This window comes from Anolis carolinensis, chromosome 2, assembly GCF_035594765.1.
Source record: "Anolis carolinensis isolate JA03-04 chromosome 2, rAnoCar3.1.pri, whole genome shotgun sequence".
Classification (NCBI taxonomy): Eukaryota; Metazoa; Chordata; class Lepidosauria; order Squamata; family Dactyloidae; genus Anolis; species Anolis carolinensis.
In genome coordinates, this window is record NC_085842.1 from 101,680,329 (window position 1) to 101,697,031 (window position 16,703).

A 16,703-nucleotide genomic window follows, 5' to 3' on the forward strand; every position below is an offset into this window, starting at 1 on the left:
AAGCAGATTAGATTATGTTTATGAGAAAGAATCAGAAAAATGGGGGAAATGAACTGTCCAGAATATCAGATAATCAGGATTCAATATATAAAGCTTTTCTGGATATTCAGAAAATCCTGCAATGTGAGGAACAAACATTTACAAACACACAATATTTACAGGAAGACCTTCTGGATCAGTCTGCTGGAAGACAGTCTTAGGTAACGGTTACAGAGTTGCTGCTTTTATCTCCTGGGTGCCCTGTTTCGCTTCCGGATGTTATTGGAAGAAAAGCTCTCGGATCTGGAGCAATAATACTTGGTGACTACTTGTTTGCATTGCTGACATTTCACTGTACAACACCAGAGGAACTTGCAGTTGCAGCTGGAGACAACCTCTGTCCTCGTTTCCTCTATTTTCAGCCCACAGTCCAAACAGACTTTCTTACAACTCCGCTTCTTGCCACCCTGCAGGCATTCCCGCCCCTCCGTGCCCCGAAGGCCCAGGCTGACATTGATGGTGCAGTAGTCAGGAGAGTCCTCCAAGAACACAAGATTTGTGGATGGCACAGAGCCAAAGGCCTCGTTTTTGGCTCCCCGACTCTCTGCGCTGTTCCCTGCTCTTATCCTGTTCTTGTCCATCTCTAGCTTCTGAGCCTGATCATATTTGGTTTTCAGATAACTTCCAATTTCTCGGAAGTCTGCAAGCTGAAGCCAACAGGTTTGGATGTTGCAGCTCCCAGATACCCCATGACATTTACACGTTCGCTTCATGGTTGATTTCACAGCCTTGGGTGATAAGGAGAAGAGCAGTTAGTAACACCAAGAAATCAGAATACAAAACATTCTCATTTATGAAATCATGTGAAAAATTAGTGAGAAAAAAATTGTTTAACTTGGAAGTCTAGTTTGCTCTTTCAGAGATGGCAAATAGTTACCATCTATATGGTTTTATATACTGGAGTTTCATTACAATTATGTGATCTCAATACCGTGGGTCCTTGGTATCCATTGGGGTTTGATGTCCCTGTGGATACCAAAATCCATCAATACTCCAGTCTCATAATATGCAATAGCAAAGTAAAATGGTGCCTCTGAGTCCCCTTCATGGCTGAGAAGGTCGGGATATAAATATGGCAAATAAATAAATAATAAATTATATGAAATAAGAAAAATCAAGGTTTGCCTTTGAATACATATATACAGTAGAGTCTCACTTATCCAACATAAACAGGCCGGCAGAATGTTGAATAAGCGAATATGTTGGATAATAAGGAGGGATTAAGGAAAAGCCTATTAAACATCAAATTAGGTTATGATTTTACAAATTAAGCACCAAAACATCATGTTATACAACAAATTTGACAGAGAAAGTAGTTAAATATGCAGTAATGCTATGTAGTAATTACTGTATTTACGAATTTAGCACCAAAATATCATGATGTATTGAAAACACTGACTACAAAAATGCGTTGGATAATCCAGGACGTTGGATAAGTGAGTGTTGGATAAGTGAAACTCATATATATGTTCAAGCCATACAAATCAATGGGTGCAGAATTTGTGGATATGGAGGGCCAGTATAATTGAACTTTTTTTTAAACATGAATTCGTATAGACTATTTTCAGGGGCGGGGGGAAGTGACCAGGCATAGAGCACTGTAATGCTGATTATCTTTTGTCTCACCTTGCTGTCATGGACCCCAGGACAGTATTTGTATATTTAATATTATTTAAAATATTTATACACTCCCTCCAAAAGACGCACATCCATCTCAATAGAAATCACAATACACTATTGCAATGCATAAGAAAATTTTATACACATAAAAACATTATAAAGATATATCTAAAATCAATAAATGAAGTAGCAGGGCAGCGTGTGCAGTGGTTTGAGCATTTGACTAGGATTGTGGAGACTAGGGTTCAAATCCCTACACCATTCAGAAAGCAGACTAGAAAGCCAGGCTATAATTACTTCATTCTTAATTAGTTTCTGTAAATTCCTGTTTTGTACACTGACATCAAAATGAAATGAATTCTACTTTAACGGCCAATGACAGATAAAGTATTGAAAGACAGTTGTTTCAAAGCAATTTAGGAGATACTCTCTAGTTCAGTGTATTTAGTTAAACCATCTTCATTTCTGAATGTAACATTTGTTTGCTAAGCCAAATGTTACATTCAAAGCCTGATCAGGTTTGATAAATGTTAGGTATGATCAATGTTACCAAGGTTTGATAAATGCCTGATAAGGTAATTCTGCCCTCATTCAAGTTGAGCAAGTTGTCCTAACCCAGACAAGGCCAAGAAGTCAAAGAGATAGGTCATTTAGAGGAGAAAATGCCTGAAGGGACAGTCCTGAAGCATCTCTATGAACACAGACCAGTTCCCAAAGAAGTATTTCTGACTTACCAGCCGCCCGGCTTCATTATTGTGCAAATTCATTAAAGCTCTAGTATCATGTCCTGTCTCCAAAGCATCCACAAAGTGTTTTGAAATTTTTTCAGCAAACTCCACATTGTCACTGCAGCCACCCCAAATCCATCCTTTTCCCCCTGGAGAAAAAAAACAAAAACAAAAAACGCAGCACTGGTCATTTGTTCTGGCCTGAAACATTTGAAGTAGATCTTGGTGTGGGCAGAAATCACAAAAGAAACAGGGTGGGCGGTTTTTAGACTGGTAAAGGAATATGTATCTATGCCTGTTGTGTAGAATTAGGAAGTACCTTTCAATTACAATTTTTGTGATTCAAAGAAATTACATACATCTGAGGCTAGATTAATCTGTGCTTTAGATTTGATTATACCCGTGGTAACAGGAACCAGGACTGGCCCCCAGAAAGAGCAACTTCATTACTACTGAAATTTTGTCACATTTAAGTGTCAACGTTATAATGCAATTGAACACCTTCATTCTACTCAGATGCTATCTCAAGAAAGATGCATGCTCACCCACATGTCCATTTCTTGAGCTATCGCAGCTACAACTTTCAAAATCACCCATGCTGCAGTTCCTGGCAAGTGTGTACATGACTCCAGCTGAGCTGATGGCATGAACAAAAGAGGTCTCCCTGGTTGCTGGAAGAAAACAGACACTGCAAATATCAGGAGCAGTACAGGCAATAATAAGCAATAATAGTCTTAAAAGCCTTCTGCATTCCTTCGTCAGTATGGTCCTTTATATTCTCAGTCCCTTCTCTAATGGAAGTTTTATAACAGTAGAAGGCAATTCATTCTCATGACAAAGGTTCTGCAGAGGTATTCAGCCATGTAGCAGAATAGAATATATTTAAAGCTACTCTTCCCTTCTCTTCCCCTTCCCCTTCCTACCTATCTACCTACCTACCTACGAAGGTATGGGGAAGAACACCATAACAAAATATAGGGTGTGTGTGTGGGGGGGGGGGGAATGAGCTGAACTCATATAATGAATGCATTAGGGAAATTAAAATGTTTCAGATGTATGTTACCTAAGCCCTAAATAGCTGAAAGGCACCAGATTCTGTCTGGTCTTGTAAGCTAAGCAGGGTGATCTCTGGTTAGTACAGTAGAGTTTCACTTATCCAACGTTCTGGATTATCCAACACATTTTTGGAGTCAATGTTTTCAATATATCGTGATATTTTGGTGCTAAATTCATAAATACAGTAATTACTACATAGCATTACTACATATTGAACTACTTTTTCTGCCAAATTTGTTGTCTAAAATGATGTTTTGGTGCTTAATTTGTAAAATCATAACCTAATTTGATGTTTAATAGGCTTTTCCTTAATGCCTCCTTATTATCCAACATATTCGCTTATCCAACAATCTGCCGGCCCGTTTATGTTGAATAAGTGAGACTCTACTGTACTTGAATGGAGACTGCCAATGAATATAATGTGCTGTAGGCTACATTTCAGAGAAAGGAACTGGCAAAACCACTTTGAATATTCCTAGCCCAAGGAAATCCTATGAAATTCACAGGGTCACCATAAGTCAACAGGAGACTTGAAAGCACATACTTTACTTGAAAGTGAAGAACACATATTCATTTTTTTCTTAGGAGAGAAAACTTTAAAGGAACTCTAGTTGAAAAAGCAGATATATTATCAATGAATGCCACAATCTACAATTGCTCCCCCTTTCATAGAGACTTGTGCCAGTGTTTTAAGCATAGGCTTGGACGATGAAGAGATCAAACAGTGTTGTTGGTGAAAGTGTTGTCCCTTAATAGCCATGTACAAACAACACACAGTTGGCAATATGATGAGACTGCAGGCTGAAGTTCTTTTGCAAATTTAATAAAAGACTACGTCTTAAAAAATAATCATGTTTAGGAGTGCTCGGTTAGTTTATTTTTTTGCAAATAATTTCCTGAAACATGTCTGTTGATTTACAATATTTTGTGCTAAACATTTTGTCAATTTATTGCATGTACAGCACATGGTTTGTGAATCACTACCAAAAGAGTATCATAGGTTATACCCACATGAATCAAAGACAATTTAACATAAGAACAAAATATGACCATAACTTTACAACTCAGCTGACTAGTGAAACTATTATACCCTTGACTTTTGTTGCTCTGAGATCTTCCAGGGATATCATACTAATTTTTTGAAAATTACTTTAGCATGGTTATTATAAACATTTGTAGGAGAAGCAAAGCACCAGATATTAATATTTATTATGGCTGGCAATTCCACTTCTCTGGGACTATGACTCCATGAAATGAATGGGGATTATTTCTGAATAGCCACACATAGGACCACATTGTGTGATTGTTAAGCTGAGTGTGGCTACTTATTGTTCTGAAAACTTTAAAGCTTTTTTAATAATCAGAAAAGCCTAAATCCTGTGGTTAGTTCCAAATAGAGTAGATTATAGAGTCAATGGCCATATATTATGTGTATTCCGTTGATTCGATGGGTCTACTATAGTCAGAATTAACAATGGGATCCATGTCTATATTTTTCAAGCAAATAGTCATTTATTTATTTTTACTAAGGAGAGAAGACAGAGGAGGTGCAAGTCTGTCTGGAAAGAAACCTTTTGGTCTGGGGCTGCTTCCATTAATCCCCCTGAAGTGTGGTTTATTGTGTGCCTTCAAGTCATTCCAACCTGTGGAGACCCTATCACAAGGTTTCTGGTTGTTTTGTTTTGGCAAGATTTGTTCAGCCAGGTTTTGCCATTGCTTTCTTCTGAGGCTGAGAGAGTATTCCCAAGGTCACCCAGTGGGTTTCCATGACCAAGGAAGGATTCAAATCCTGGTCTTTAGAATTGTAGCCTAATGCTCAAACCACTACACCGTGCTGAATCTTCTAAACGGAGTAGCAACTATTTCTCTAACAGAAAAGGGAAAGCCAACATAGGATAGTACTTGAACTGTTGGCCTAGGACTAAAAAGGTCAATTTTTATATATGCCTTTTAATATATTGTTATGTTGTTGTTTTATTCTGTCTCACATTGTTGAATTGCATTTTTATATAATTACATTTTAAACTGTATCGTTCGGGCTTGGCCCCATGTAAGCCGTCCCAAGTCCCTTCAGGGAGATGGAGGCAGGGTACAAAAATAAAATCATCATCATCATCATCATCATCCAGGTTCAAATCTTTGCTCAACCAAAGATCTCAGTGGATAGGTTAATATTATTTTTGTGAGGATAGAAGGAGGAAATAACTTTACATGACATCCTAACTTCTTTAGTTCAAGAGCAGAAGAAATGCAGCAAATAATAAATTTGCATTTACTTAGAGTGCATTTTGATCTATTCTCTCTCCCCCCTACTTAGCACTGGAAGCAGAAACCAAGGTATAGTACTGACACAAGGTAAGCTCTGGGTCTAGTTACACATGCCAAGGTTGAACATATTATAATTATATACATCACTTATTACTCAAATCAAGCAGCCTGTCAATAGGAAAGAGTGTACTCAAATCCACTTACCACTCCTAAGCTTATAGTGCGTGGAAAGTTGAAGCGCACTCTCTGGACAATTCCAGCGTTCCCAGGCAAACTGGAATTTACATTCTTCAATCCCAAGATGAGCACCAGCAGCCACGCTAGTAGAGTATGTCAAATATGCCTTTTTTAGACCAAAATAAAAATAAAAAACATTAAATTTCCCAGAAACCATGACATACCTCGGAACACCATTTATATCCAGTTACCCATATTCTGCAGAATAGAGGAGGCATCAAAACACTTACAAGCATATTGATAGACGCACTTAATCATGATAGCATATTATGCCAAAAGCAGAAGTTTGGAGAAGTTACTTTTATGGATAACTTCCAGAATCCCTCAGCCAGCATGGCCACAAAGTTTTTAAAAACTATAGTGAAAAGCTATTAAAACACCCAGGGAAGCAATGAATGAAATAATTACCTTGGGTCCTGTCATGAGAAAGTTGTTCACAGACCTGTAGGAGAGGGAAGAAAATGCAATAAAATACCTGTCAGGATAGCATACTTAAAAACAACAATAACAACACACCAGCATGATTGGTGGCAAAGAGGATTGAACTCCTACCATGCTGAAGTGTTGAAAATGCCGCTGTATATCCCAATAGTGATAAGGATGATAAAGATGCTTCCCTTCATAGTGAATCTGTCTTCCACTAACTGGCTTCAGAGTCTCTCTGCCCCACATACACACAGGCAAACAGACTAAATGGTTTCGCCCAAAACAAAGAGAACTAGACTCTCTACAAATCTTGGCAAAAAAGAAAAAGTCTTGTGTCACTTTAGAGGACCATAAATGTATTATGGCAGCCTCTTCTCCAGAGCCAGAGATCCCACTTCGCTGGATACTCGAATACAGACAGTTGAAGTAGCACCCATCTCAGTTATTTATAAGGTGGACTCCTGAACAGCAGGAAACCCTATTCATTTCACACCCAATGATGAAAGAGCTTCTGATCCAATGGCTGACAAGATAGCCAAAGGAAACCGGTTGATGATGCACTTCAAAAGGGAAGGAGTCCTCCCCCATCTGAATTTCTATAGTGATCCTGAAGAAGCGCAAACTTGCCTAACAATAGATAACTTTTAATTCTATTAAGGGAGTGCTTTGCTTTTAGAGGAGGTGCACTTGCTTTCTCCTGGAAAACAAACAAACACCCAAGCCTTCATCAAGGTCTCTCTCTCTCCCTCCCTCTCTCCACTTTGGCTTTCCTGGCACTCCCTGGCTATCAGGCTGAAATGTTGGTGATCTGGGAGGAATATGCAGACCATCTTCCAGGCTTAAACTCTTCATGTCACTCAAGTGCCACTGGCTGTTGGGAGAGATTGCAGGAAGATTGGGCAATCGTTGAGATCTCTCCTCCCCTGGGGAGAAGTGGGCAGCCGAGTCTGACCTGCTTGGTGCACTGGGAACATATAAGAGGATAAATAAGCATCAGTAGGTGCATCTACACTGTAGAATTAATGTGGTCCAACAGCACTTTAACCACCATGGCTCAGTGTCATGAAACCCTGGGATTTGTAGTTTTACATGATTTTTAGTTTTCTCTACCAAAGAGTGCTGGTGGCTCACCAAATTACTTAAATCAAATATTTCTTAAATCAAGAAATAGTTTTCTAAGATCTACAGAGATACACGCAGGAACACCTCAGCAAGCGAGAGTCCAAAAGTGGCAGGCTAAAACCCAGAACTTCAATCAGTGGCTGACACCGGATGAGAGACTCCCTCCAGGGCACATAGAAGACTAGGCGACTTGAAAGGTGATGAACAGACTGCACTCTGGCACTATGAGATGTGGAACCAACCTTAAAAAATGGGACTACAAAGTGGAGTCCACAACATACGAGTGTGGAGAAGAGCAAACCACAGACCACCTGCTACAATGTAGCCTGAGCCCTGCCACATGCAGTAATGGCCAGCTACTGGTCAAAGGACATTTAGCATAATGCCAAGTTTTTAAAACTTTGTTTTGTGTTTTCAAATACATTACAACTTGTACCCTTAGTTTGCTTCTGACACAATAAATAAAAATGCCAAATTACAACCCTCAGGATTCCATGTCATTGAGCTATGGCAGTACAAGTGGTATCAAACTGCATCATTTCCACAGTGTAGACATACCCAGTGTCAGCTGAGTTTCTGGGAAGAGGGATTTGCCCTATGTTTGTGCTTGTGCTCTTTCCATGTTATTTCTATCTCCGCATTATTAACTGAGGTATATCTGTATGCTATAACTGTCCTGAGATGATCGTGAGGACCTGGGTGTACAAGCAAAGAATAAGCATATTATTTTGCCTGGTGGTACAGTGTAGTGGTTTGAGCATTGGTACTCAATGCAGCCCATGACAAGTTTGTTTAATGTACAAATAAATATACACTGTAGTAATTTCAAAAAAATTAAAATAATGTCTATAAAAAGCACTGGGCTACAGCTCCTATCATCCACAGATAGCATGGTCATAACAGAGGCATTGGCTTGGGAAGGATGGCAGTCAATAAGTGTACACAGTATTCCGACTTGGAAAAGTAGTACATTATAACTATCCCAAAAAGTAGCTCTGCCCACTAGCCTTCACCCTGAGCAGCATGGAGACATCCAAAAATGTAAGGCAAAAGTAACAATCATTATATTTCCAAAATAAGTTTAAAAAAGAACTTGATTCATTGACCTCGTAATGCATTATTCTTTTAGGTGTTCAATTCCTGAGGATTGGAGAAGCTTAGAGAACAAGCCCATACATGTTTAGCCAGGAACAAAGTATAGTGCAATAATCAATTGGCTAACATCCACGTAATGTGGCAGCATTAATTTGTCTGAGAGTAACAATTTGTAAAAATTTGCAACAATCTGCTTTTCTGGAGTAGTATTTTGGAGCCTAAAGTTCTTCTTCTTCTTCTTCTTCTTCTTCTTCTTCTTCTTCTTCTTCTTTTTTTGATGGACTATGCTAGTGTTCTAATGTGTTAACTTGCTACTCAATTAGCATAATATAAACCTTATAAATCTGTTCTTCTGTTTGGGCAGCTGGGAGTTTTGCTTGTGATTAAGTGGGTGCCTGTTCTATATTTAAGGCTGATAGCAAGCAGTCGTTCACTTTCCTCTTTATCTCCTCTACAAATTTATGAAGTAGTTGACTAGTATTGAATCAGCATTCCCATTTTCCAGATGACAGATGAGGGTGAGAGTGACTTATCAAAGGCTGGATCTGAACTGTAGGATGAATGCAGTTTGACACCACTTTATCTGCCATGGCCCAATGCTATGGAATCTTGGGATTTATAATTACAGTAGAGTCTCACTTATCCAACATAAACGGGCCGGCAGAACGTTGGATAAGCAAATATGTTGGATAATAAGGAGAGATTAAAGAGAAGCCTATTAAACATCAAATTAGGTTATGATTTTACAAATTAAGCACCAAAACATCATGTTATACAACAAATTTGACAGAAAAAGTAGTTCAATATGCAGTAATGCTACGTAGTAATTACTGTATTTACGAATTTAGCACCAAAATATCACGATGTGTTGAAAACATTGACTACAAAAATGTGTTGGATAATCCAGAATGTTGCATAAGCGAATGTTGGATAAGTGAGACTCTACTGTAGTTGAGTCACTAGCACTCCTTGACAGAGAAGACAAAAGAACTTGGAAAAGGAAAGCATTCCACAGCATTGAGCCTCAGCAGGGGAAATGGTATCAAACCGTATTAATTCAACAGTGTAGATGCACCCAAGGATTACCCACCAAGCTAATGGCAATCAGTGTTGGACTGGATCCTAGGAAATCAAGGTTTCAGTCCCTATAGAATCATGAACTTGAGTCACACACACTCAAACAAAGCATTGCTCTGAGATGTAGAGTGCATCTACACTGTGGTATTAATGAAGTTTGATACCACTTTTAACTGCCATGGCACAATGCTATAGAATTATGGGAGCTGTAGTTTTACAAGATCTTTGGCCTCTGCTAAAAAGTGCTAGAGCTTCACCAAACTAATTGTACAGTATAGCTGCACTCTAAGCTACCTTAAAGTTAAGTTGTATGGATGAAGCTGGGAGAAAGATGAAGGCATGTCTACTGTCTCTTGCTCATTAAAATACACTTTTTATATAAATACAAGGAATGAATAAATAAGACTAATAAACATGTTTGCTGCCAAGAAATGTAGAATACACATTAAACAGAATATGCAGCTTCTCATATTATGTACTAAAATATTAAATAAATTATTGCCCTGCCAGGTTTTTTTTAGTAACCATGAAACATTTAACTATTGTCAAAAATGATTTGGGAATACATCTCCCATAATTCTCCAGCCAATATGGCTGCCAAGTTAACTGGGGATGCTGAGAGTTCTTGTCCTCCCTATTTTCCCCCTTTACCAGGTTTATCCAATTTTCCACAGAGATATACCATATTATTGTATAAGAAAAAGGGAACAGACCCGAGTCTCCTTCCTTGTCAAGGTAGTTTTCCTCTGATTCCAAATTTATTAGCAAGCCATAGTAGAAACTTATCATCACCTAAGATCATGTGAAAAGGAAACCTGGAGCCAGTCTGGAAAAGTTGCAAACAAACATTTGAACCAGAGGATTAAAATGTAGGAGGGCAAGGAGTGTAGTGAGAAGGGAATGAATGCAAAATGCCTCATAATGAGCACAGAAGCTTTCGCCAGAAGAGAATTTATTTCTGCAAGGAGGACAAAACTTTGCCTTGAGCCACTCCCTTAATGATTAACATCCTGGGAAGATAGTTGTCCTTCCAAGGAGTCGTAGGAAAAAGCATCTGTTTGAAAGAAAAGCACTTCATGGGAAGATGGCTTTTCATCTGAAAATAATGTTCATATAGAATCCAGAACATAGAAACTAGGTTTTTTTCTCTCTGGGCTGCAACTTCCCAAATCCCCAAGCCAGCATAACTACTGGTGCAGTCTAAATATGTTCTTGTCCCCAATTTCTGATAATATCTTATAAAATCATGAACTAGATGCAGTCCCATAGGCAGAATTTCAATTGAGTCAGCTTGAATAATGAGTGTGACCAGGAGCATAGTGATATAGATGTGCCATGAAATATTTTAAAATAAGCTCTACCTCTTCCACCTAGAGACAGATAGGTGAGCTGGCAGGCAGGGCAAGTGCAGTCCAGTAAGGTCAATGGCTTTCCCTAGTCTGGGAGGCCAGAGGGTCATTTTGAGGTGGCCACACTTTCTCCACTCCTCCATTATTGTTGGGTGGCTGTTGGCCTGTTTACAGGGGACTCTTAAGCCTTGCTGTTGAGTTAGGAATGTGGCAGAGTCTTCCGCTGTTGATGGAAAAGACCTCAGCTGCGCTAGGGAAATAGTACTATATTATAATACAGTAGAGTCTCACTTATCCAACATTCGCTTATCCAATGTTCTGGATTATCCAACACATTTTTGTAGTCAATGTTTTCAATACATTGTGATATTTTGGTGCCAAATTCATAAATACAGTAATTACTACATCACATTACTGCATATTGAACTACTTTTTCTGTCAGATTTGTTGTATAACATGATGTTTTGGTGCTTAATTTGTAAAATCATAACCTAATTTGGTGTATAATGGGCTTCTCCTTAATCTCTCCTTATTATCCAAGATATTCGCTTATCCAACGTTCTGCCAGCCCGTTTATGTTGGATAAGTGAGACTCTACTGTATGTAATAAGGAACCCCGGTGGCAAAGTGTGTTAAAGCACTGAGCTGCTGAACTTGCAGACTGAAAGGTCCCAGGTTCAAACCCCGGGAGCGGCATGAGCGGCCGCTGTTAGCTCCAGCTTCTGCCAACCTAGCAGTTTGAAAACATGCCAATGTGAGTAGATCAATAGGTACTGCTCCGGTGGGAAGGTAACGGCGCTCCATGCAGTCATGCCGGCCACATGACCTTGGAGGTGTCTACGGACAACGCCGGCTCTTTGGCTTTGAAATGGAGATGAGCACCAACTCCCAGAGTCAGACTGGACTTAACGTCAGGGGAAATCTTTACCTTTACCTATAATATATAACATTATTTTATTATATGAAGAAGTGTTTTTTTTGTGTCAGGAGCAACTTGAGAAACTGCAAGTCGCTTCTGGTGTGAAAGAATTTGCTGTCTGCAAAGACGTTGCTCAGGGGATGCCCGGATGTTTGATGTTTTACTATTCTTGTGGGAGGCTTCTTGCATGTCCCCACATGGAGCTGAAGCTGACACAGGGAGCTCATCCACACTCTCCCCGGGTTGGTTTTGAACTGGCAACCTTCAGGTCAGCGACCCTACCTTCAATTCAGCAGTCTGCCAGCACAAGAGTTTAACAACAGTGTGAAGCCAGGGATTGAAAAATAGTTGGTTGCTGATAGCAAATAGAATTGTTGCCTTTCTTCCTAGCAATTCTCTTTTGCCTGTTACTTCACAGGGATAAATGACACATATCTTGACTGTTGGTTCCAGGAACCCCTGTGAGATTAGTGATCCAGGCAATTGATGCAAGGGAGCAGCAGCAATATTCTCTTATCCAGTCCACTAAGCCTCCCCACACCAGCCATTCTCCTCAGTTGGCAGAGTCCTTTAAAGTAGTTTCCAACCATCAAGAAGCATGAATTATACTGCCCCATCACCAAGTTTTGGTTGAAACACTTGTACAATATTTATTTTCTATAATAAACACATGAAAAATGTATTGGTTAAGCTTGCTTAGGACTGTAAGATCAAGAGGATACCAACAATACCACAGGAAGCAGAGGTGCCATTTCATATCAGCACATCATGCCATAGATCATTAACATGTTGCTGGAGGAGAGAAATCAAGCTGTTGTTGTTTACATGTGAAATAAAAGGATGTGTGTGCCTGTGCCTTCAAGTTGCCTGTCGACTTATGGCAACCTCGTCTGATGCTGGAGGCTAAGTAAGCTCAACCCTGGCTAGTACTTGGATGAGAGACTGTCATCGAATGCCAGGTATATGGGCTATATTTTGAAGAAAGGAAAAGGGAAACCACCTCTGAGTATTCCTTGCCTAAGAACCCCCTGTGAGATGTGTCGACAGGTGATTTGAAGGCACATAAACAGGGTGAGGTCAAGTTCCGCTGCTAGTTTAGTTCATTTGGTGTAAGCCTAGGCACTAGCTTGTTCTTTTCCTCAAGCAGTTAAACAGCTTGAGATGTTTACATGAAATCACTTTTTAACAACGCTAAATCCATTGGCTCATATTCTAGTTTCTAAGGCAACATAAAATATGCTCACTCTGTTTTCTACAGGATGTTTCTTCAGATATTTAAATATGGTAATGATGTTATCTCTCCCTGATATGAAAGGTGACCGGGTAGGCATCTTATTGAGCAGTGAGATCTACTGAACCCACCAGGATTTTGTGCATGGAATCGATCTGCCATGATTAATTTTGACATTGCAATGATGAGCATGAGATACTGTATCTGGAAGGTTGTCAGCAAAATAAATATATCAGGCAAAGTGTGGATTAATGATTATGTTGAATGTTGTGTAGAGTTGCAGATAAACTGGAAGAGCAGACCAACATGTTGTAATGCTTTTTAAAAAGATTACATCTTGATTAGATTTTAACATACCTCTGCCCCTATTTGTTGCATGGCAGAGGAGTAGCCGCTATGTTTGGAGCAGCCTGTGGTCAGAAGATTCATCTATGCACAACTGAACAGTGGAGCTTGTGATAAGAACTTAAGAATAACCCAGTGTAAATCTGTTTAAAACTTGGTTGCATTGGTTTGGGGAAAACACTATTTTACCTTTACTTCAATTCTAGAAGGCCTTGTGAAATGGAAAGTTTTCAATTCTGAGTAGAAAGGGTGGGAACTGCTGGGGCCACCATCATCTCCCCAGCGATCAGGACGATCCTGGGTGTACAGCAGAGTCTCACTTATCCAACCTTCGCTCATCCATCATCCTACCCGGATCCACAGCTGTTTCTCTAGACAGCAACGCACAGCAGGCCAACACGCCCAACAACACAAATGCTGCCACATTTCCAAACAAGTGGCAGACTTGTTGTAAAACATGAGGTTTTAGTGCTTAATTTGTAAAATCATAATGTAATTTGACGTTTAATGGGCTTTCCTTAATCCCTCCTTATTATCCAACATTTTCACTTATCCATCGTTCTGTCGGCCCATTTATGTTGGATAAGCGAGACTCTACTGTTACGTTTAGTTACATTTTATGTTGCTTTAAGGTCAAATATTCTTCTGTGTTCAATAAATGATGGGCTCTTTCAATAAGGAGGGAAGTTTTGGGACTTGTCAGTACTTGTTGCCATACTTAACTGGTTTTTTTTTAATACTTTCCAACTGTGCTGCTTTGGTGTTAAATCTCAATCACCCCACTTTTTCATCTGGCTTCAAAATGTCCCAGTTTCATTATTTTTCTTTCACTTTCACCCCTGTCCTCAGCTGACTTCAATTGCTGCAATTTGAGTCCAAAGTACAAAAGTAGTTTGCAACTCACTAAACTCAGCAGGAGTAAGAAGAGTGGGTAGTCTTCCTTATTACTATCCATCTTGGCAGCACTGATGTTGCTTAGTTAAACATGTCCTGGTTTTAATCTATGAAATGAAGGGTATATTTTCATCTAGAAGATGTTTGCTGGTCGTGGAGTGTCTCAAGCTTTCCTTTCTATTCCTTTCCTGAGTTGGTTTGTTCCTCTGAAACCTTTTAAAAATTATACATTTGCTAGTCACATACGTTTTTCAAAAACATTACCTGTGAAAGCATTTCTGGCAAAGCACTGGGCTGTCATTCTTTGCCCTCTTTACAGAGCATTTCGACCAGGATAGGGGTGCAAGAGTAGCTACTGGCTGACTCTCACAACCATATAACCCAGAATATCAAGGCAGATAATCCACAATATCTGCTTTGAATTGGATGATCTGAGTCATATAATCCAGTTCAATTGGGATTTTATACAGCTGTGTGGAAGGGGCCTCAGAATCCCTCCTCCATCTGATGTCTTGATCTCTGTAATAAGCAGGAATGTGTTCTTTCCTCCCATGAAAGCATCGTCCACATATTTTCACCAGGCCTCATTCAAACTTCATATTTTCAAAGCTCTAAACAGATCTTAAGAGGACCTAAAATCCTGAAGACACTAGATCTGCCTGATCTTGGAAACTAAGTTTCTAATCTTGCCAACCCCATGATAGCTTCTCCTTAAAGTCGCAATAAATTGGATATTACTTGAAAGCACGCAACAACAAAATCTTACTAATTTCAGTAGTACAGTATGTGTTTCCAAATATATGTACAAAACTGTAGTTTTACCAGGCATAGATTTAAGATATATATGAATATGTGTGCTTATGTGCTTTCAAGTGACCTATTGTGACAACCCCATGAGCTTTCTTAGGCAATGAATCAATCCAGTTGCAAGAGTTGGGTCAGTGGTTCCCTATTTAATCACTATGCTGGTGGTGGGTAGAATAGCCCGAAACTCCCAATTAAAAACAAATCACACAACACAATGTGAGAAGAGGAGAGGAAAGTTTGAGACCTACACATAACAAGCAACACCTTCAGAATCTTTCTTCCTCAGATCTTCATTGCAGAGCTTCACAATAGAAACCCACCTGGCTAATTAGAAGAAGCTCCCCTTCTTTGAAGATATATGACAAGGACTGCTTTTATTGTGTTCATCTGCATGGCTCTCCATGGGAGGCCAGGGGACATTCTCTATGTGAGATGCCATAGACCTTATTTGTATACAGAAACTCTCAAATTGGTGGGTGAGGGGAAGGAGAGGAAGGATCTTGGTTGGCTCATTTCCCTATAGTATTTTGTACTCTCTTGTAATGATACATAATCAGAGCAGGCTATGAAACTTTGAGGACCAACTAGTGATCTTCCATTGAAGGGACGGGTCACTCACTCCTATACTCAGATACATTCTATCAATGTATTCCTCGTAAAAGCTGCCAATACTCACGTCAGAAAAATTACCAAAAGAGAACATACTTGCTCTTTCATACTTCTTTCCTAAATCACATATACAATAATTTGGAATAGTGAAATCTAGAATATGAAACCTAAAATGAAACAGAAGAGCTGTTTTGGTAGTGGAAAGTTTGCTCTGGGCCCTTCCAGACAGACCCTAAATCCCAAGATCTGATTCCAGGTTTTCTGTTTATCCCAGATTATCTGGCAATGTGGACTCATATAATCCAGTTTAAAGCAGAAAACCTAGGATCAGATCCTGGGATATAGGGCCTGTCTGGAAGGGCCCTCTGTTTCTGTCTGTCTGTCTCTGGGTAATACCCATGGTTATTGCCAGTTTTTTTTATTTATTTCGTGTCAAAAGCATTGTACGACAAATACATTTCAAAATGATGGGGAAAAAAAAGGAAAGCACAAGCAACTAAATAGTTTTGGACCGAAAGCGGGCAACAGCAACCGCATTGTCCGTAGCTTTAAACAACTCCTCCTCCGTACATGAGGCAGGGCATTGTGGGCAAGCATACATATGCGGAGTTGTTTGTTCTGCTCCACAGTCACACAAGGTGGAGGATTCCTCCAGGTAGTGCCATCTTGCCAGATTGTCTTTTGATCTGCCCACTCCGCTTCTCAGTCTGTTCAGGGACTTCCAAGTTGCCCATTCTTGGTTTGCCCCAGGAGGAAGACCCTCTTGGGGGGCCATCCAGTTAGAATTGCCAGGTTTAGCTGCCCAGAGGGACACCCTTGCTGTTGCTGGAGGAACATCAAGAGGAGTGGTGGTTCTCATGAAGCCCTTCCTTGATTTGAGT

The 16,703-nt window shown here is 39.7% G+C and overlaps 1 protein-coding gene across 1 annotated transcript; it reads right to left on the bottom strand.

The window, feature by feature from the left end:
• Nucleotides 1-224: 224 nt before the first annotated feature.
• On the bottom strand, nucleotides 225-6,596 carry wnt8a (Wnt family member 8A). The gene is made up of 7 exons (XM_062970313.1): nucleotides 6,501-6,596; nucleotides 6,357-6,390; nucleotides 5,916-6,054; nucleotides 2,937-3,058; nucleotides 2,648-2,657; nucleotides 2,394-2,536; nucleotides 225-767 (listed from the first exon to the last, which is right to left on the bottom strand). The coding sequence occupies exons 1-7, from the start codon at nucleotides 6,569-6,571 to the stop codon at nucleotides 225-227; spliced, it is 1,062 nt and encodes a 353-aa protein (XP_062826383.1). The 5' UTR covers nucleotides 6,572-6,596.
• Nucleotides 6,597-16,703: the final 10,107 nt, after the last annotated feature.

Excerpts from the sequence above, each read along its gene's own strand:
- wnt8a (XM_062970313.1), bottom strand. The coding sequence starts at position 6,571 with ATGAAGGGAAGCATCTTTATCATCCTTATCACTATTGGGATATACAGC. Across the intron at positions 6,391-6,500 it reads ATTTTCAACACTTCAGCATG|GTCTGTGAACAACTTTCTCA; the intron begins GTAGGAGTTCAA and ends CCTCTCCTACAG. Across the intron at positions 6,055-6,356 it reads TTCTCATGACAGGACCCAAG|GCATATTTGACATACTCTAC; the intron begins GTAATTATTTCA and ends GGTCTAAAAAAG.